General features: G+C 39.4%; 2 protein-coding genes and 1 pseudogene across 25 annotated transcripts in view; all 3 read left to right on the top strand.

Moving 5' to 3' along the window:
- Positions 1-23034, top strand: part of LOC112196425 (disease resistance protein RPV1) — a 100291-nt gene that overhangs the window by 73952 nt on the left and 3305 nt on the right. For 16 of the 24 annotated variants that reach the window (XM_040517415.1, XM_040517418.1, XM_040517423.1 and 13 more), the window contains 8 exons: positions 18561-18717; positions 18843-19060; positions 19271-19512; positions 19816-19855; positions 21441-21529; positions 21647-21740; positions 21848-21912; positions 22019-22057. The gene's annotated coding sequence lies outside the window, so the exon portion shown is untranslated. Of the gene's footprint in view, positions 1-18560; positions 18718-18842; positions 19061-19270; positions 19513-19815; positions 19856-21440; positions 21530-21646; positions 21741-21790; positions 21913-22018; positions 22058-23034 lie in introns of all 24 variants that reach the window. The other 8 variants (XM_040517433.1, XM_040517429.1, XM_040517434.1 and 5 more) reach the window with 8 other exon arrangements.
- LOC112198658 lies at positions 2298-9082 on the top strand (annotated as a pseudogene).
- On the top strand, positions 12403-18998 carry LOC121052762 (disease resistance protein RPV1-like). The gene is made up of 8 exons (XM_040518616.1): positions 12403-12459; positions 12609-12967; positions 13623-14709; positions 14917-14943; positions 15320-17340; positions 17630-17692; positions 18561-18693; positions 18843-18998. The coding sequence occupies exons 1-8, from the start codon at positions 12403-12405 to the stop codon at positions 18996-18998; spliced, it is 3903 nt and encodes a 1300-aa protein (XP_040374550.1).

The following is a 23034-nucleotide window of genomic DNA, read 5'->3' on the forward strand; positions in this document are numbered from 1 at the left end:
AGCATAATTAAAACATGCTTAAACATAATTATGTAAAACATAAATAACAAGGCATGCTTAAAATGATTAAAATTATCTAATCAAACATGCTTAATAACAAAATATAATAAAGGTATAAAGCATGCTTAAAAATAGAAAACATAAATAAATTCACATGCTTTAGATTCCACGAATATATATCACATATATAACAAGCAATAAAATAGCATGCTCAAAAATAAAAAAATAAAAATTCTAATTATAAATAATTAAATATACCATAGTATGAAAATAAAAGAGAACATACTTGGTTTCGAGAAAAACAATCCTAGCGCACGCGCGTGTTGATGCAGGCGTGCGTAGCGATGTTTTTGTGTTTGAGAAAAAACTTGGCCGCTTCCTTTATCTTTTCAGCAGTGGGCCTTATTATTATTATTTTTTTTTTTTATCTGGGCCGGGTCTCTTTGAGCCTTTTTTTTCTGTCTTCTTTTCTGGGCCACAGGGCCTGTTTATTCTTCTTTTTTTTTGGGCCGCAGGGGCCTTGTTTTCTTTTTCTGTTCTTTTTTTTCGTTTCTGGGCTTTTTTTATTTTTTTTTATTTAGCCGGGTCCCTTTTCTTTGGGCCGGGTTTTTTTTCCTCTTTTTTCTTCCTCTTCTTCACGTCTTCTTCCTCCTTCTGCTCTTCTTCCTTCTGGTTTGCAGAACTGCAAAAGAGTAGCTGACGCAGTCGTGGGCGGCGGCGGGAAGGCGGGGTTTGCAAGGCCGCGGCTAGGGGGGGTCGGTAGGCTGCTGTGATCGACGGCAAGGTGCAGCACTATTGAAACCTAAATTGAAACAAGTCGAGTTAAGGTTTCGATTTATTTATGCTCTATAGGACCGTCCTGCACAGAGGAGGCTTCACTGGGATTTCTTACATAAACTATCTCTATATCTTTAACTAATAATACAATCTTATTCATTTTGAATTGGGTTTCGAAGTGCATTTTTTTTCTGAAATTTCTTCGATCTATTGATGACCATTAATAAATATCTTAATTTTTGTTTATGATTTAATACCATGATGTCAATTCTTGAATGAGGTATTCAACTCCAGGGATGAATCGAAAAAGAAATTTTTATTGGTTCTACCTTCGATGCAAAGCCTAAAAAAAAAAATTAATAGTGTTTCTGTCACTAGCCATATTCCTTTAAGTAGTCATAATCCGATCTTAACTAAAGTTTAGAGAATGAAACTATGCGATTGATGGGCTAAATTCTTCTCATTTATAACGACATTTCTTTCCCTTCGATATCTTCTCCTCTATTTTTGAACGCGAGGGGTGTCAGCTCATTGAAGTAAAGTAGGAAACATTACAAGAGATGACTCACCCGGACTCCGGGCAACGACAGAAAGAGTCATGAATGAAAAATCTAAGACAAACCTAGACTAATCAAACATAATGAATCCATGAGATTCAGCTCAAGTGCTGTAGAAACCAAGTTCGACACTACTAGGATGGTCTCCGACCAAAGACAAAAGACCATCCTAATTTATTCATGTTCCCATCAACGCATCCTACTCTAGGGCACCCATGGGAGCGCATTCCTCGGACTCGGAACCTTTGCCAGAAGACATGTGAACCTCCCCACCAGCAAGGGTTGATGTTGCTGCAACCAGACCCGAGCTGCCTTCCCCATAGGAGGGTGTTCCACTACCTTAAAACTCCTCTTCCTTCTAGGTTTTGGGTCCTCAGAGATCAGCTTCTTAGGTTTCAAATCCACGGGTTTCAGGTTATTCTTGCGCCTAGGAGGACGTCCCAACTTTGCCTTCTTTGCGGGGGAGACTAGGATAACCCTATTCCTAATCTTCAGGTCCAATTCAGGTTCAAAGCCAAGATCAATATCCTCCACCTAAGGTACCTCCTCAACTGTCTTCTTACGCTTAGTATATTGCATGAGGGCCGCAGAGGCTGTTCTCTTCTTCCCACTAAGAGATGGGACATTTGCAGCAGCTTGTAGGGGCTTACTAACCGCTTGGACTGGAGATGGGATTTTGGCCAATTTGGCCACTACAGCTAACGCCGAGAAGCCCTGGAGAACCTAGGGTCTGCTTTGCCCTGGAAGTGAAAAGTTTAGTTGCTGTGGATTGAGTCAAGACCTCCGCAAGACTCGGAGCAGCAGATCTAACCAAAATAGGTTTAGGGTTAGCGTCGACAGAGACCTGCAGCGCTTTCGGAGGGCCAGCACAACCCGACCGCTGGTGTTCCATCATACCACAAACCCAACAGAAACCAACGAGTCTCTCATATCTGAATGGCCTAGAGGTGAAATCAAAGGTGGATGGAGGGAAAACCTGTTTCACCGGAGACGATAGAAGGTGGCAGATACAAACCTGTGCCGCTGTGCCCTTGTGAATGTCAGTCTTGTCCAGATGCACAATCTCCCCTAAGGTACCTCCAATGAGCGCCAGCCCTCATTAACTAGGGTCAGTGGTAGCTGGTGGTAAACCCATAATCTCAACCCAAACTGGGAAGGAAGAGATCGCCACTTGCATCGGATCTTTCAAACCATCGAACTCAGCCAAACCCTCGACCGTCCTCAGACGATCCTCTAGATTTGAAAACTGAAACACAACGATCCTTGACCGCACATGCAGAGAGACGATTCCCAAGCCCCCATAGGGAGGTCTTGGTTCCCAAGAAAGCCTTGGGATCAGCCCGACGCTTGGCCGTGACAGAGAGAAGTCTCCCCACCGTAAAGTGATGGGAAGACACTGCAGCAGCATACCAGCCGAGCCAAAGGACGTCCGGCCATCTTCAGAGATCCCCAATGCTGCTGCCAGACAAGCGGTAACGTGATCAACCATGGTGGGAGAGAGAAGGATGCCGAGAGGTGAAGATGCGAGAGATGCCCTAGCCAGAAACCCTACCATAGCGAAGAAACCCTTGCACCATAAAACTCTCCTAGGTCCCTAACCATTTGCTTGATTGGATAATCTTAAATCAAAACTGGACATCTACTGCTACATTGTGAATTAGATTTATACATTTGTATCTTTTTGCTTCATATGTTTCACAATGTTTTATTGCAATAGATGTATTGCTGCAGTATATTCCTTTAACTATAGAAAATGAAGCCAATTAGCGTTGCCTTGATATCTGTCAAGCTCAACTACACTCATTGGAATTACAGAGAGTCGATTGATGACATTCACAGTTGAAATGTAATTCATGTTAAAGAAGGTTTCTTTTCGAACCTTAACTCTCATTTCCACTTCAAATGTTACTCCCCTCTAATTCGTAAAACAGAGTAGTGAAAAACAAAGGGTGTGTTGTTCATGTACAATTCTTTGATTGGTGGCGAGGCTATTATTCAGATGTTGCATTGAGCGCGTGCTTGAAGATTGTGGCTTTCTGTGAAGGGTTTCAGCTTCATGAGTTGCTTGTGGAGATGAGTTTGGAGGAACACGTGTTTATTGGGAACTGGACCATGCCCGGAAGGTGTTTGATGAAATGCTTGAGAGAAATACTATGTCGTGGACAAGTTCGATTTGTGCTTATGGTGACTATGGTGCGTGTCATTTCTGCTTGTGCAAAGTTGAAGGATGTTGCGTTGGGTGAGAGGATGTTGGGCTTACATTGGGGAGTCTGGACTGAAGAGTGTAATATGCTTATGGTGAATTCACTTGTTGATATGTTTATGAAATTTGGGGATACTAGTGCTGCAAAGTGTCTTTTTGATGAATGTGTGGATAAAAACTTGGTTCTTTACTGTAGGGATTTGTCAAATTATGTGCGCCAGAGATTGGCTGGTGAAGTAATTTCGGTGATGGGTGACATGCTACAACAGGGCCTAAGACCCGACAAGGTTACCATTTTGTCTGCAATCTCAGCTTTGGCACAACTAAGCAATTCTCTCACTGGAAAGTATTGCATGTTTATGTTCTAAGGAATGGACTAGAAGGTTGTAATACGATTTGCAATGCTATGATTGACATGTACATGAACTACGGCCAACAAGAGATGGCTTGCAGAGTTTTTGACAATATGTGGAATATTGTTGAAACAAAAAAAAAATCATATATCTCTACGGATAAGCTTATGGTTTGTTGGCTTTGAATAAAGATAATTGTCATTCAAAGTTTGATGGGCTTTGACCAAATTCAAACAGCAAGCAGATGAGATATATTGCTATGTGACTGGTTTCAAACGGCAAGCAAGAAATGTTAAATTATCTATCCAACAAGGATAACAAATCCACCAGAATTTCAAGGCTAAGAATATGAGTTAGTTGTTGCTTTGATCATATATTCAAATTTGAATTTGAATAAGAGATATCGTCATCTTCAGCTCACACGGTGATCCTCAGTTGCCTATAAAAGGGCTATACAACAACAAAGAAAGGGGAGGAGAGAACGCTATACAGCAGAACAAAAGAAATACAAAGAAGTGGAAACGAGAAGAAGCCACCAGAGAAAGAAAGAGAAAAGCTACAGGTATACATATGCCTTCTCTGTGATACATGCTTCTCCAATTTTTTTTTTTTTTTTAAATCCCCACCCATGATGGGGCTCGAACTCCTGACCTCCCAAATGAGAGTTCAGAGCCTTACCACCCCACCAACACACACACACACATGCTTCTCCAATTAATCCTCGTATGCCTTACGGCCCTTCAAGACTCTAATAGGCCGTTCATGAACGACCACAACTATTAGAGTCTTCCCATGCCTGTCAAATTGATGGTGTTGCTACCTCAGATGCTCAAGCATTGAAACAAGAGTGGTTGTTCATGAACAGCCAAGTTTCATGCTCAAAACTCCTCCGAAACGGGGCTGCTCACGAACAGCCGTTGAAGTGCTAAAAACTCCCTCCAAAATGACACTCCATGGTCGTCCTACCAAAACTTACAAGAACTAAGGTCGTTCGTGAACACGACCAAAGTTTTCTCCATAGTCGGCCAATGCTTTCAGTTGATTGTTATTTGAAGTTGACAAGAAGTTGTTGCTGATCATAACGCCACAAAGTGAACAAATCTGCAGTCAAATTGTTTTTGCACCAACCAGAAATACAAAACTGTCGATCTGCCCATTGAATACTGAGGCAGTGGTGAAGTGAGATTTGGCGGTAGCAAAGCAACCAAGTCTGCACACCAAAAGATTTGAAACCAATTGTTAATTGAACTTATTTCTTTGTCCACGAAAGTAGTAATTTAATTAACAAAGAAGATGATAGAGGCAAGCTTAATTGTAAAACTGGTGAATGCTTGAAGCGGTGGTGACAGTCACAATCACAACAAAACATGGTGGCAAATTTAATTAATGGAGCAGCCATTTAGTTTTGGTGGTGTGATCAGTAGGAAGGCAAGATGAAGTCAAGTCTTAATTGTTTAAACATGCAGCAAGAAGACAAAGGACTTTAAACATAGAGCCTTCAGATATGCATGGAAAACGGTGGTCAAATGGGTGTGATGAACAAGAAGACAAAAGACCAAGTTTGATTATTCAAATATGCAAATATGTGTGCAGAAACATGCCATGTCAAAAGGAAAGCAAAGTATAATTAATCAAATCTCTTTTTTTTGATCAAATAAGAACTTCATTAATAATGAACTGCTTACAACGAGTTTTAGGCGACATCTCTTATACAGAAATGGCCAATAGACTTCACACTGGAACTCTATAATGACTGACTCTAAACTTGCACTACAACTGTATGGCAAAGACAACAAACGCAGGAGCAGTGAATCTTTGACAGCTCACCTCTTGTCCAGCCAATAAGAACTCGAAACTGGACAACTCACTTGTGTCAACACTTACTCACCAACCAGAGTCCTCCTGACTCGCTTTTGATCGACCAAGCCAACACTCGTTGTGACCTAAACCCGACCAACAGAATTCCTGGACATTCGGACCTGGGACTAAAATAAACCCCACACCGTCACCACCAAATTGTCAACACCATCAACCCACAACTGCCCCAACTCGCCATCGCCGCCGATCCAAACCCAGACAGAAACTACCCACTAGAAGGCCATTAATGCTCGTCTATGGCACAGCCAGACTTTTTTGCTGACCCAAAACCAGATAGGTAGGACCCACTAGAAGGCCGAAGCGAAGATTGTCTCTGCCACATCTTGTAGTACACACGACCCGACAGCTAACACCTAACACAACTAGAAACAACAGCTAATACCACACACCAAACCTTATTGGACCTAGGATGAAGATGAAGCCCCAGGCCCAAAAACCACTAGCCTTAGGACAGGTCCACAATCGGATGAGGCAAAGAGGGCCCAGTTACTAGATCCAGCCCAAAACAATTGCTGCAGCACCACCACTACCTTCCCATATCCCAGATCATCGCTCCGCCGTCGCTCTCGGACCCCGGCCACCGTCGAACAAACGCCGCCGACAGATACCCAGCAGCGGCCCTCCTCGACCAACACAGCCCCAAAACTCGAGTGCCCAAATCCCTGATGACGAGAAACACCAGAAATTGGACACCCACTGTCGTCAAACCCACCGTCGTCCTCCCCAACTCCTGCTGCAAGAGCCGAAAGTCTGACCGACGCCCCACAGTCGGACACCCCCTGCTGCCGTGCACCCCCTCCCCGTGCAGTCACCGCCATAAACCGAAATCCAACAATCTTGGACCAACTCCGCCCCGTGCTCCGATCACCAGGCCTAATCCCTGAGCCCATATCCCGTCCGACCGCAACTGACGCACGCCGGCCAGGCCAGAGGCCTGTGCCAACGCCGCAGCGTAGCCGGACGAGAGCAAGAGAAGACGGCAACAAGCTTTTCCTCTAACCCTAGCGCGTGGAGCTTGTACAAAATTAGTTGTTACACCTTGTATACTTGATCATATCGTATGCATACTGTGATTCTGATTAATATATTATTGTTAATCAAATCTCTTTGTTTTCTGGATTAATCAATATGGCGGCAAGTGCTTTTAAGTGTCCAGACCACAAAAAATTGGGAATGACTTTAAGTGTCCAGACTTGAACTTGCTAGAAGCAACGAAAGAGACAAAGCTTAATTAAAATAGCATCTGAACATTTGTTTCGTGGTGGAAATTATGCTATATACATGATCATCATTCAGAAGGGTGTATGGTACCGGAAATCAAATTGGTTCGTGCTGGCGCTGCACACAAGTCGTTCGTCCAATTGCCACACCAAGTGCGCAAACTGCAGCAGCAAAAAACATTGGAAAGCTTCGTCAATATTCTATCAAGGCTCAGTGAGAAGAGATGGGAAAGTTTGAAAGTCTTACCCAGTTCGAGTCCCCGTTGAATATGGCAGAATCAAGGCGATTAATTCCTTATTCGTACGAAGCCAGGCACCAAGACTCCTTCTCCAGGGCGGATCTCCAATTCGACTCCTAGCTCGAGCCTGATTCTTCTCAGTTTCATCGATTGAGATGAGGACGACAATTGTTATGCGGTTAGAAGCTTTTCTTTGGTTATGTGGTTTGGGTCTGGAGTTTCAGATTTGGGTGTCCAATCCATGGGCCTGACGCGAAACAAAGCTAAAACGCCTGGAAAGAAAAATGGGTATCCAAAATTCGGGCCAGACCCGGTATGGAGCTAAAGGCCTGGAAATACAAAAGAAATACACACTACCTTTTAAACCGGTTTACCTCAATGTTCGGGCCTGGCCAAATTCGTTTGTCGACAAAACAAAAGCCCATTGACACGGCCCAGTAAAAATTCAACACATCGGGTGTCCAAATTAATTTCGAGTGTCTATAGAAGAAATACATCCTACGGATTCATAAATAAATATATGTACATCCGTCGACACCAAAAATTCTCCCAACACTAGAAATACAAATTCTCTGAACTACAATGTTTTGATCCCTTTACAGGGTATGTAGGCAATCTAGCGACCCACTAGATGCAACCGCAAGTCCAAAGAAAATCTCTGACTCCCTGGTTCATCCAATCTGAATCCCTGACCTCATCAGTCAAATTCTGCCAAACACTAGGAAACGTCACAGCCTTTCCAAATAAAATCCATGACTCCCTGGTTCGTCTAATCCGAATCCCTGACCTCATCAGTCAAATTTCGCCAAACGCCAGGAAACGTCACAACCTTTCCAAACAAATCGAATCTCTGGTTCACTTACACCAAATTCGTCCAAACACTATTCCTATTCTAAAAAGCAATACCTTCCAATGCGTCATTCACCCATTGGAACTCTTAAACTACGAGTGGCTTGATCCCTCTCCAGGGGTACGTAGGCAACCCATTCAAATATCTGGGTGCAGCCGCAAAAACAAACAAACAAACACACATCCACCATTGGTTTCTTCATAAATGGAATCAAAGGGTGTCTCCCTGTAATAAGGGATCGTAATTAAGAGACACATTCTGTCTTAAATGGGTCGAACCCGAAATAATTGAAACTCTGTTCACTAAATGAATACGAGTGAAATTATGTTGGGTGACATTTTCGCTCACAGTGTGCAATTTTCTCTCAACAAATATGACTGTAGTATCATGGAACTCATTGATTTCTGGTTTCATAAGAAATGGTCATGTGAAGTCAGCTTGGAAATGTTCAGTGAGATGCCAAAGAGTAATCTTGTCTCTTGGAACACCATAATTGGTGCTCTGTTCCAAGAGAGCAAGTTTGGGGAAGCAATTGAACTTTTCAGGGTGATGCAGACTGAGGGAATAAAAGGAGATAGGGTGACCATGGTGGAGGCTGCATCTGCCTGCGAATATCTAGGAACTCTTGGTCATGCAAAGTGGATTCATGCTTATATCGAAAAAAAACAAAAAACAAAATTAACTTTGACATGTGGCTCGACACAGCTTTAGTTGACATGTTTGCTAGATGTGGTGACCTTCAAAGTGCAATGAAGGTGTTTGATAACATGGCAAGAAGAGATGTTTTTGCTTGGACAACAACCATTGGAGCAATGGCCATGCAAGGAAATGAGGAATGAGCTATAGAGCTTTTTGATGACATGCTTAAGCAAAGGGTGAAACCAGATGAAGTAGTCTTTGTGGTAGTACTAATAGCATGCAGCCATGCTGGTCTTCTGGATATCATTGTTTTTTCATTTGTTGGTTTTTCTGAGCTTTTAATTCATAGTGGTTAGTAACATTTGAAATTAGAAAAATGGTAGTTAGCATATATGGATGGCTTGGATCTAGGGTTACGATACTAGGACCTTAAGAAAGTGGAGCAAGTATGTCTACTTATATTTGGAAAGAACTTTGATATTAGTAAATGGCTCCATGGATTAATGGCAATTTTGTTTTGTATATCTGTTCTTGAAAAGGTTTGACTGCCTATATTCCATTGCAGTGATCAAGTAGCAAGGTTCTAAAAAACGCTAGGCGCTAGTCGGGCGATGACCCGGGGACTGGCGCCTACTAGGCGGTTTTTATTATTTTTTATTTTTTAATTATTTTATGGCATAAAATTAATAAATAATGAATTATTAATCACATAATAGCATGCATGACTTATCCTAAATCTTATCAGATTAATTGATAATGCATAGCTTATTCTGAACCTTATCAGATTCATTATCAATTATAGTTGCCAATCACTACACGTCTATTCAAAGAAAAAAGAACTAAAAAAAAAAAAAACCATGACAAACCGCTTAATAGTTCACGTGGACTCATCTTCCTCGTCTATCTTCTTTCTCAACTCCTGCATCTCTATTTTCTCTCATCTTCGACATGACTACACCTCTCTCTCTCTCTGTCCTTTTCTTTCAAATTGAGAGAGATGGACTTATGATTTAATCAGAGTCATGCTGTCAAGGAGAGCAAGGCTGGATCTGATTGAGGAGATACAGATGGCGAGTCAGTCGTCTGTCACGACGTCCCCGTCGAGGAGAGCAAAGGTGTCCACGCCTCGACAGTCAATGAGAGAGGCTGAGAGGGAGAGAGCCCTTGCGACCTTGTCGAAGGAGAGAGAGAGGAGAGACGATGACTACAGTAGTCTTTAGTTTCCGATGCTTGTGAGTTTTGACGAAGAAAAAAAAAAGCGCCTTGGGGCCGATCGCCCAGCACCGCCTAGGCGGCCGACTTTATTCCCAGCGCCCAGCTCGCTCGACTAGGGGAGAATAGGAACAGGTTAGCTACACCTAGCGCCTAGGCGGCCGCCTAAGCCTATTTTTAGAACCCTATCAAGTAGTGTGGTTGATGAGACTGATTATCTGCAAAGTCATAGGCAAGTGGCATGAGGCTTTTTAGAGGCTGCTGCAGGATGAGTACAAATTTACAATAGGGCTAAATACTGGTTACTACCTTATAGTTTAGGTCTAAAATCAATTCAGTCCTTAGACTTCTAATTTTATCAAAAACACCCCTGCAGTTTTAATTTTGATCTAATAGATCCAATCTGTTAGTCTTCTGATAATTAAGTTATGGGCTAAATACTAGTTATTACCCTGTGATTTAGGTCCAAAATCAATTCAGTCCCTAGACTTCTAATTTCATCAAAAACACCCCTATACTTTCAATTTTGCTCTAATAGGTCTAATTCGTTAATATTCTGCTATGGGTTCAACTTATAGTTGGATTATTTGATGAAAAAGTTTTTATTTGATAGATTTCTAATAGTGAGACCCTCTCCTAAATTGACTATGCATGCCACCTCAATACCACATCATAAAACATAGGCCATATATGAGTCACGTCAACAAGTTAAATGACTCAATTATCAAAAGACTAACATATTGGACCTATTAGATCAAAATTGAAACTGCAGGGGTGTTTTTGATGAAATTAGAAGTCCAGAGACTGAACTGATTTTGGACCTAAACCACAGGGTAGTAACCAGTATTTAGCCCTTAAGTTATTTAACTTGTTAACGTGGCTCATATATGACCTATGTTTTATGATGTGGTGTTGAGGTGGCATGCATAGTCAATTTAGGAGTAGGTCTCACTATTAGAAATCTATCAAATAAAAAGTTTTTCATCAAATAATCCAACTATAAGTTGAACCCATAGCAGCATATTCACGAATTAGACCTATTAGATCAAAATTGAAAGTACATTAGAAGTCCAGGGACTGAATTGATTTTGGACCTAAACCATAGGGCAGTAACCAGTATTTAGCCCTTTACAATATGTAGGTAGGTAAATGTAATCATCTTCTAATAAATAACTGAATCTTTTCCTTTTCCTTTTCCAAGTTTTTAATTTAAATTTTTAACTTAGATGGTGCTGGTTTTGTGTCGTTATGTTGCAGTATAACAGCACGCATCTATGATTATTCAATCATTATTCTACATGTTTCTGAAACCTGCTTAGTAAAATGAACAGAACATTGAAAAATGGCTCATTCTTTAGCAAACTTATTCTTCCTCTGTAAATTTAGAAAGTAGTTGGAACTTGGAAGGATTGGAGTACCCTCTATTTAAAGATCTATAAACTGAGGTTTCGAGTATCTCAGCTCTAGCAACTACACACCATCACATATTTATATTGAGTATCTATATGTTGCATCCAAATCCGTCCAGAAGTCCCAACCATGTCTGCTTTAATTGAATCCCGTCTGTTGTTTCATCCATGTCTGCATTGGGAGCAGAAAGGGACAAGATTTATCTTGATTTTTACTGCATTAGTGCAACCTTGTTACTCCCATATCATGTTTATCATGTACAATTAAGTCTGTTATATTTTGATGAGCATTGGATGAAGAAAACTTCAAATTTTAGCCTAGCAAGTGTAACTCATAATTGAACATATGGCTCTGTCTCTACTCGATAGGAACTACATAGGTTACTTGAAATTGATAAATACAGTGACAGTCCTAAATATGTATAGTTTGTTAGTTAATATATGCACTATTATGAGACAGGTTAGCTAGTGGCTACACATAAGGTATCGACATTGATATTAATCCCCTAACACTTGATATAAGGAAAAAGAGAAGAACATGACATTAATCCCTAAATTGTTAAGGAACAAAATGGTTGTCTCTATCTTTGTCTTTCATTTTTCTTTCTTTCTAGATATGTTCCAAACCTCTGTATACAGTCTTCGCCAAATCACTCTTTAGTTAAGTGATTAAAACTTTCTTTCTAGAATAAGAGTCGGATGATGCTAATTTTCGTTAAGAAGTAGAAATCAGCAATGAACTTTGGCCTCCTTGAGCAATGTTGGCTGGCTTTCTGTTTTCCATTCAGTGTGCATTTGGCCATTTGCTTTTGGTTTTGGTTTTTGAGTTACTTAATAATTGTAGCTGCATGATGATGAGATCAGGTATGCCGTATCCATTGTCATTGCCGACAGTGAATTGGTCCCACCGTTTTCAGAGAAAATTGATGATCAGATAAGGAAGTGGTTTTCCACACATCTTGTGTCCTGTTGTTAGTCCAAGTCTAAAAGAAAAAGTGTACAGTAAAATAGAAATTGCAAAGAAAGGGAACGCGGCTCATTTTCAACCTCACATTCACCATTAACATGGCAGCAATTGGAAGGCAGATAAATAGGAAGTCAACATTCAACAGATGCAGCAAAGCAAGCAGAATATGGCTTCTCTGACCAATGAAGCAGCGGCCAGTTCTTCATCTTCTTCAACATTCAACACATAAGAGGTTTTCCTGAATTTTCGAGGCGAGGATACACGCTTTAATTTTACAGATCATTTGTATACTGCTCTGTGTCAGAGGGGAGTTGAGACGTTCAGAGATGATAAGCTTAGCAGAGGAGAAGACATATCACAAGAGCTCCTCAAAGCAATTGAGGAGTCCAGAGTTTCAATCGTCGTCTTCTCTCAAAATTATGCTTCCTCAAGGTGGTGCTTAGATGAACTGGTCAAGATACTTGACTGCAGAAAATCCAAAGGACAGAAGTTTAGAGCTGTTTTCTACAAGGTGGCTCCCTCAGATGTACGACACCAAACAGGTGCTTTTGGTTACGCATTTGCTAAAATTGATCAATGCAAATACAAGGATAGCATCGGCAAATGGAGGAAGGCTCTTGAGGAAGCAGCAAATTTGTCCGAATGGACTTTCGAGGAGGGCAGGTATGTATTTAGGGTAAATTTCGCAAACAGTACACCAAGTAAAGGCCACTAATAATTCTTATACCCAAAGTTTCAAACCAAACATTTCGGTACACGAAATCTGAAACTTGACCCACTATCAGTACACGACGTCAATTTTTGACACCAAAATGTCCATTATGACCTCAGTTCTTTTTTTTTTTAATAATTTTTTTCTGTTATTTTTTTTTCCTTCGTTTTATCTCTTTCTTCTTCCTTCTTCCGGGCTCACTCCCTCGCTTCCAACGCCGCCTTCCTCACCTCGCATAACAGAAAGAAAAAAAAAATGACTCGAGTCAATTATAAACGAAGGAAAAAAAAATAACAGAAAAAAAATTATTAAAAAAAAAAAAACTGAGGGCATAATGGACATTTTGGTGTCAAAAATTGACGTCGTGTACTAATAGTGGGTCGAGTTTCAGATTTCGTGTACCGAAATGTTTAGTTTGAAACTTTGTGTATAAGAATTATTAGTGGCCTTTACTTGGTGTACTGTTTGCGAAATTTTCCCATGTATTTAACCCAACCCCACTAGCTAGCTAGTTGATTAGTTAGCCTATTTTTTATTTATATTGAAAAATCCATATATTAATCTTCTACTTTATTAGATTTCCTATATGTGCTTTTAATTTCATAGGTACGAGGCTGAATTTATCAAAGAAATTGTTGAGGATTTGTTCGCCCGAGTAATAAATCCTTCATGTGAGCTGCACGTTGCTGATCATCCAATTGGCTTAGAGTCTTGTGGACAAGAGGTTAACAAACTTTTAGATGCCGAGGAGAATAACATGGTTGGCATATGGGGGCCTGGTGGAATAGGAAAGACCACAATTGCAAAAGCTGTGTTTAATTCAATTCGCCATAAGTTTGAAGGTAGCTGTTTCTTGGCGGATGTTAGATCAAAAAACCTAACCCAACTGCAAGAGACACTTTTGTTTGATATTTTAGGGGAAAATTTGAAGGTGCACAGTGATGATGAAGGAGTTGGTTTGATAAAGACAAGGATGCGACGTAAAATAGTTCTATTTATCCTTGATGACGTGAGTGATTCTAGCCAATTAAAGAAGTTAGTTCCATCCCCTGATTGTTTTAGGCCAGGCAGTAAAATTCTCATAACAACAAGAGATAAACGTTCGCTAATTGCTCATGAAGTTAATGAAGTATATGAGGTCGAGATGTTAGATGATCGTCATGCTTTGCAGTTGTTTAGCTTGCATGCATTCAAAAGAAATCAACCTCGAAGTGATTATCTAGAACTTGCACAACATGTTATACGCTATGCCCAAGGCCTTCCATTAGCTTTGATAGTCTTAGGCTCTCATCTATTTCGTAGAAGCACAGAGGAGTGGGAAGCTACAATAGGTAGTTGTAAAGGAGGTCCTCAGGCTGATATACAGAAAGTTCTCAAACTAAGTTATGATGCTCTAGGACGAGATTTAAAAGAACTATTTCTTGATATTGCTTGCTTCTTTAAAGGTAAGCGTGCAGCCCATGTGAAACCAATACTAGAAGCTTGCTACGACCACAAAACAATGGTGATTGGTATTGCACAACTGCAAGAAAAAGCCTTGATAAGAATTGACAAAGATGATCGGATTTGGATGCATGACTTGATAGAAGAAATGGGTAAAGACATAGTGTATCAGGAGTCACCTGATGAACCCGGGAAACGGAGCAGAGTGTGGAGTGAAGAAGATGTAGCCTACGTTCTAACAAATAATACAGTAAGTATATTAATGATGTTTTGTGTTTTTCAATTCAGAAAGCATTTTATATTGAATATAATTTCTTATTGAGACCTTGAAGAAATCTGTATTAAAACAGTACTTGTGCTTCCAATAGGAATTGCTATGTTTTTTGTTTACTGGTCTGAATAGAAATTGCGATCATAAATGTTGCTAGGTTAATAAGGTTGCTTTCTTTTACTGTAGGGTACAAATGAAGTTATAGGCATTCAGGTCCTGTGGCGATCATCTACAATATCTTTGAATGCTAAAAGATTTTCAGAGATGAAGAATCTTAGATATATTTCTATGAGAAGAATATCCTTTCATGGAGATATTGATTATCTCTCCAACCAGTTGAGGTGGCTCGATTGGCATGCATGTCCGTTGCAATGGTTTCCATCCGATTTTCAAGCAAACAAACTTGTGGAGCTTAACATTACTGGCCACAAAATCAAACGACTATAGGAGGGACGTAAGGTACTAAAGTCTAATAATTCATTTTATTGCAAGACTTCTTTAATTAAAAATAAGTAATAGATAACTGTGTTGTAAATTACTACATCCACTTGGTTGATCTGTTCCTTTTTCTTTTTCTTTTTCCATACAGAATTTTTCAAGGCTAACATGTATGAATTTAAGTGAATGTGAATCTCTAAAGAAACTCCCTGACTTGAGTAGAATCCCTAACTTGAAATGGTTGAATTTAAGTGGCTGTGTATCCCTAAAGGAACTCCCAGACTTCTGTGGAATCCCGAACTTGAAAGAGTTGGAACTATATAAATGTATCAGTATTGTTGAGGTTCCTGATTCAATTAGATTCCTTCACAAGCTTGTTACCTTGAATGTTGACTATTGCTCTAAGCTTATTATGTTTCCAAGAAAAATCAACTTGAAATCTGTAGAAACAATCTCTATTAGCTATTGCAAGCTTGAGGAATTTTCAGAAGTTGGGGAAGAGATGGTTTCCTTGAGAATTTTGAATCTCAGACGCACTTGCATTAAAGAATTGCATCCGTCCATTACAATGCTTATTGGGTTAGAAAAGTTGATACTAGAGGAGTGTGAAAATCTCACAACTCTACCGTGCAACATTTATGGGTTGCAGAATCTAGAGAGTCTTAAAGCGAGTAGATGCTCAAAACTGGCTACATTTCCAAAAATTTCAGTAAAGATGGATTCCTTGAGAGAACTCTATCTTGGACGCAGTGACATAAGAGAATTGGATGAGTCAATTGAAAATCTCATTGGGCTTGAACGGTTGGATCTTACTCATTGCGAAAATCTCATAACTCTACCGTGCAACATTTATGGGTTGCAGAATCTAGAGAGTCTTAAAGCGAGTAGATGCTCAAAACTGGCTACATTTCCAAAAATTCCAGTAAAGATGGATTCCTTGAGAGAACTCTATCTTGGACGCAGTGACATAAGAGAATTGGATGAGTCAATTGAAAATCTCATTGGGCTTGAACGGTTGGATCTTACTCATTGCAAAAATCTCACAACTCTACCGTGCAACATTTATGGGTTGCAGAATCTAGAGAGTCTTGAAGCGAGTGGATGCTCAAAACTGGTTGCATTTCCAAAAATTCCGATAAAGATGGATTCCTTGAGACAACTCAATCTTGGACGCAGTGACATAAGAGAATTGGATGAGTCAATTGAAAATCTCATTGGGCTTGAACGGTTGGATCTTACTCATTGCGAAAATCTCATAACCATGCCGCATAATATTTATGAGTTGCACAATCTAAAGGCTCTTTATGGGGATAAATGCTCAAAACTGGCTACATTTCCAAAAATTCCATCAAAGATGGATTCCTTGAGACAACTCTCTCTTATTGGCAGTGACATAAGAGAATTGGATGAGTCAATTGAAAATCTCATCGGGCTTGAAGAGTTGAATCTTAGAGATTGCAAAAATCTCACTACCCTACCATGCAGCATTTATGGGTTGGAAAATTTAGTGAGTCTTTATCTTGATAACTGCTCAAAACTCGCTAGATTTCCAACAAATACGAAAATTTTGAATGTCGATGGTTGCTCACTATCACTTCCCAAGCTAGAGGTGTTTAGTATCGCAGGATGCAGTTTATTATCAGATTGTGATTTCCTGATGACTCTTGATTGCTGGGAAACATTAGAGTTGCTTAATCTGTCAAGAAACAATTTTGTTAGTCTTCCTGCTTGCCTCACCAAATTTGTCAACTTGCACGGGCTTGACTTGTCCGGTTGCAAGAGACTCCGAGGAATTCCGGAGCTTCCACCATTCGTTGAACTACTAATAAGAGGTTTTGAATCACTAGACAGAGAGGCGTGGCCGTTAGATGAAGATGATTGTGAATCACTGGACACAGAGGCGGCGTTGCCGTCAATGGAAGATGATGATGAAGAAGAACAGCTCCACGATTTGTCGACATTGACAAATTGTGGAGCTGTGATAAAGGCGTCGCCGTCAATTGAAGAGCCAACTCCGTCGTCATGGCTTTCTTTTTCTTTCGAAACTTCGAAACGACATCGCAGCGCGGAAGAACCATCACTGGCTGAGTTGTCATGGCTCTCTCTTTCTCTCTCTACGGAACCAACACCAGTGAATCCTCCGAAACGACAACGCACTGCCGCCGGGGGGGGGCAAGCATCGATGGTCCCCGTGTTCCCTGACCTGCACTCCACAGCTTCAACACCAAGCAGAGGAACCAACTGAGTTATCATGGCTTTCTCTGAACTCTTCAGAACCAACAAAACCTCGTGGCCCAGTTATAAGGTGATCAAGACCGGTGGCTGTCTCTGTCTGTGCTGCCAACACTGCCATCCACTTCAGAGTTCAGTCGAGACAGAGAGGTTTGAAATCTCACCTGCTATTTATTCTACTTGAAGCTTCATAGTGTGCCACAACTAATAAGATTTCAATGTTTTTCAGGTTTGGGTATGACCCTGTTTTGAGGTTGTCTTCATCTGCTATTTACTCAATACTCATCAATCTGTAAGTTCATATATTCATCTTTTCCTTTTAGCGCAGATCTATGTTGTTTGTCACTGCATTAGAATTTCAGACTTTGTAACCATGTAGATCATGTTTGAGGTGCATTAAGGCCAAGTTTCACATTTTTAGCCTAGCAACTGTTATTCCAGAATTGAACAAATGGCCCAGTCCAGTCCCTCACTATAAGCGCTACATAGTACATTTAAAGTGATGAATGCATTGGCAGTTGGAAATGTGTATAGTCCATGCACTCTTTTTAGGCAGTAACTAGTGGTTACATCAGACAAAGCATTGACATTGATTTTAATACTCTGAAACTGCTAATACAAGGAAAAAGTGAAGAAAATTAAATTCAGAAGGGAACAAAATGGCTCTCCAACTATCTTTTTTTCTTTCTTTCTGGAATATGCATGCTCCAAACCCTTGATATGAATTACTCCCTGTATCAGACTTTGTGAATTTTTAAGAATGCAGTGATGCTAGCACATGATACGAGAAAATGCAGAAGCATATGATCATGGAGATTCTTTGAAGCCAGCTAATGGCTATCAGTAACTAAAACTTACCTGTGTACTGTCTACAAACTCCTCCAATTTTCCATAATATAATACTTAGCATAATATAATGGCTAGTAGTAGGATGATGCTTTGGATCTGGTAGGATCCTGAGATTGGCTACGTGAAATGATGGTATCAAAAATTGTCGTCCTTAGTTGATTCCATTGTTGTAGGAGAATATTGGTGGTAATCAGCTAGCTTGGACTTGCAAATTATGGTAGCTCATTGAATTTTGGCTAGGTAGCTCTTTTTCCCATGCTCAATACATTTCTTCCTCTGGTTTTTGCATTATTTGACATCATTTTCTGCAGTGTGAGTGTAGGAGGATGGCTTTTTGTGTGGAAAATTTCTGAAGGTCCAGATGAAGGAGGTACACCACAAATCACAGGAAAGATTGTTATTGCCATTCAAATAGTTGGTGAGGGGGAAGCTGTTCATCCACGAGTTTGTTGGCACTATCATATACAAGTAAATGATTCTGTTAATGCTATTTTCAATAGAAGAGTTATAGCTTAATGCTTTTGATGTCCATGATCATAGTCTGTCGGTCTTGAAGCGGTTGATTGATCTATCTTTTGCTTGTATACTCGCAGGATGTTCTGGTTGTTGGGGTTGGGAAGTGTGTTCTACAAATTGATACTACTAAAGTTGCAAAGGGTGAAGTCCCTTCTGCTGAGGTTCCTATTAAGTGTCCTGTTGAAAAGCTCATTGATGGGTCCAATTTGTTGGTAAACATGATGGAGAGGTGACAGATTTATCAATGTGCCAATGGATGACCACCTGGCTGGTTTCTGCTTCTATGGATGGAACTGTATCTTCACCATTTTGCTGTCTTTGTTACATATTTCCTTTTAGTGGAATAAGTAGTGAAACTTAAAAGTGCATTTTCATCTGGGTTGGTGGGAACACTTTTAGTTTTTTTCCTTTAAGCGACAGTCATTTCCTTTAAGCCTAGTATATGTCAATCAAGCGAAAGTTGAATAACTAAAAGTGTATTTTTTTCCCTTAACATATACTAAAGGTCAATCCACTGTACTACTGTGCATACTGTTCACAATCTGTTCATAAGGCAGCCAGCGAAATGACTGTCTTGCCCTTTTCTTTCCATCAATTACGGGCTGCCACTGTGAGTGCGGGGTTTGCTGTTGTTTTCGTGCTATGCGTTAGAAGGGATTGGCATTAGCTTTTCCCAATCTTCAATCTGTCGATATCTAATATCTGTTTCTTTTAGCCGACAACAGCCTTACCCATCAAGATCAATCAGTATGTATATGTATTTCATTTTCATCCATACTGATTTCGTTCACTTAATTACCACATCATTCAGCCTAGTAGTAACTGCTAGATTACTCGATTCCAGTTTGAGTTAACTATTATGATTCTGTTTATTAGGCTATTGAGCTTCATACATGTGCTTTGACTAATCGATTATTCAATTCAATTCAATCCAAAACCAATCAACATGTTCTTATTTTTCCGTTTTCTTAGTTGATAATGAACTCAATTCAATTCCTTTTCTATTGAATTTTATACCGTATGATAATCTTTATTTCTCTTTTCGAACAGCTCCGAAACTCCGATTTTGGGAGAAATCTGAGAAACGAAGGTTGTACTTAAAACGATTGTGGTTCATTGTGCTGTCGTTTTTAATTGTTGGGTACTTGAATCATTGTGGTTCATTCTGCTGTCGTTTTTTAATTGGGTGACTTTATTGTTGTTATTTTTGAATTGATATTGGTTTTTACGTCTTAGACCATTTGTTTATCTTTGAGTTCGGGGTCTCGATGATTGATCGAAAAGATTTCAAAGTTCAAGCTATGTTTTAATGTTTAACACTTTAAAATTTTTGATTACATGATAGTCTATTTGATTTCATGGATTTCTTTTGTGATCTTTGGTTAGATTGGTTGCTATTTGATTTAAATATGTCTTCAAATGTTCTTATCTGTATCATCCGTAGATCAACTCTCTCATTGTTAATTATGCAGCATGTTATTGATCTAAGCATTGCTTTGGTTTTGCATTATCTAAATTGCCTAAACAGTTGGGTTAAGGGTTTGGTCATAAGAATTAGAAAATGGTTCTAGCAAAGACATAAGTTTGGATAATCGGTATAAATCATGTCCTGAAAAGTCTTAAATGATGAAACAAAAGTCTAGCTGATTTGACTAAAACCAACAAAGATTTAAATTTGTCTTCAGATGTTCTCCTATTTTAAAGAATAAATACTATATCACCAGAATAATAAGATACTGCAATGCTCTTGATACATGACTCACTTCATACTTACTTCCAATCCTTGAAATCAAAAGACCAAAACACATTCTTTAACATTTACTCTGTCTATTAATTTTTGTCTTTATTGTTGTTTAGTTGGATTTTGCAGTCAAATACATGTTTCATCTGTGAGTAAAACATTAGCTATTAGTAGATTAGCATCAGATGGCAACTAACTTTGTAATCTGTGTCTTATACCACAAAGTCCAAATATATTTCCTCCTCTTTTTTGTCAAAGCAATCTCAAAATTGTTCTATGCTCAATGCAAAATATTAAAACTAACAGAACAGTATAAACATTCTACATATACTGCCTTTAGATATAGAGTACAGAACAGCATCTTGGCATCTATTTTTGACAATAGCATATATTTTTGATAAATAAGATGCTGCCATTCTTTTCTATTTCTGTTAATCAAAGGAACTTATATAAAAATTTTGTAGTTATGCTCAACAAGATGTTTGCTGACTTGATCAACTTTGGTATTTCCGAGATAGCCATAGTTAGCCTTTTCAATTAACACAGTATATGACAATATCTTTCTTAATCAAGACATAAACAGAGAGGATAATCAGAAGGGGTTTGTAGAGACATATATTAGGAATATTAATTAATATATTTGATGTTACTTTCACAAAATTTATTTAAGATTTTGTAAAATTTTCTGTATCTTTTTCTGACATATAACACTCATCACACCACTGAATTTCAATGATATGTTCATTGTACTAGATTGATGAGTGAACTGAGCTACGTAGTGCAATGCTCAGTATCTCATGCTAGGAATAAAATCATAAAAAAGATGAAATGGTTGGTTGCTCTTGCTAGCTCATGATTATATCTGAGAACTTATGCTCACTTAGTTTATTAAGTAGCTTAGCGTGAAAATTACCTTGCTTTTATCTTCTTTCAGAAGCACAATCTGATCCAGTGCTTGACAGTCAATCTATAAGTGGTAGGGGGGGCTCAAATACCTGTGGGTCGAGATGTTCTGTCATTTCGGTAATCATAATTTGATTTTTTTTCCTGTATCTATTTCGTGTTGCTTTCCTTATTACAATATATGCCTCAACTTTTTAAATACACCCCTTTCGGGTTTGTCTTTGAGAATTTTTGTAGCAACCTGAAATGTAGGAGGGAAATCTCCCCATAGTGGCCGTAATCTGGACGATTTCCTTTAGATTAATAATCCATCAGACATATATGTGTTGGGGTATGGTTTCTCTTTTCTTATTTTTCGTCTTCTGCTCTTATTTTCTTCAGGTTAAATGGTTAATAATTCAGCTCTCGTAATTCCTTTCAAATTTGATTTTTTGTTAGCTCATTTCGATAAGATTAGACAACGTGGTTTTGGGACTGTTTACTATGCCGAGCTGACAAGCGAGGTCTGTTTCCTTTATTATTTTTTATTTTACTTGCTGAGTTTTTTCTTATCGTTGCGAAAATGTAGCAGATGTAATATGATGCTTATGCAATGTAATGTTTTGGCAGGATGATACTCAAATTGTGACAGCTTCTGGTGATCAATCTGTAAGTGGTTTAAATCCACTTCAATTTTCCAAAACCTGCGGCAAAGCGCGGGCATAATTTCTAGTACATATACTAAAGATGAGTTGGGGTTACTATTTTCAATTGTTCATCGGTGGTGAGAAATGACGCAGCTGTCCCTGGCTTTGGGTTTGAATCACAAAATTGCTGTATGTGTTTTTGGGGAGTCAGAAAATTGCTGTGGGGGGTTTTTGGGGAGAGCATGTATTAAAACTGAGTTCAGGTGTTGAGGTGAGGTTACTATTTCCGATTCTTCATCAGGGGTGAGAAATGACGTAGCTGCCCCTCGTTTTGGTTTTGAATCAGGAAATTGCTGTAGGTGTTTTTGGAGAATGAGAGAATTGCTGTGGGTGTTTTTGGGGAGAGCATATACCAAAGATGAGTTGAGATCACTGGGTTGGGTTTGAATCACAAAGTTGCTGTAGGTGTTTTTAGGGAGAGTATCGAATTTCAGGTTTGCTGTTCTGTGCTATAGGGATAGAGATAGACATAGAATCATCGAGAGAGAGAGAGAGGGAGGGAGGGATTCAGGTTTGCTGTTCTGTGCGATAGGGATAGAGATAGACATAGAATCATGAGAGAGATGGAGGGAAGGAGAGGGAGGAGGAGGAGGAGGAGGGGGGGGGGGGGGGGGGGGAGGGAGAGAGCGATCCATTGTCGTTGCAGGCAGATAAAGAGGGTATTGAATTTTGATGTTTCATTTAGTGTTCTGTTTGATTAGTTTTTAGGGTTAGGGTTATGGAATTGGGTGTTTTGTTGGGTGATTGAATTTGATTGTCTAATTTGAGAATTTTGATTCCCAGTTTGTTGAAAATCGAATTCAGTAAGACAGTTTTGCTGTATTTATGCTTAATTGAAGAGTTGGCTAATATCAATGATTGAGATGAAATTTGTGAGTACAATGATGGAAATGAGATTTGTTAATATGATTGTGGAAATAGACCCAAAAATGGTAATTG

This window comes from Rosa chinensis, chromosome 4 (assembly GCF_002994745.2).
Source record: "Rosa chinensis cultivar Old Blush chromosome 4, RchiOBHm-V2, whole genome shotgun sequence".
Lineage (NCBI taxonomy): Eukaryota > Viridiplantae > Streptophyta > Magnoliopsida > Rosales > Rosaceae > Rosa > Rosa chinensis.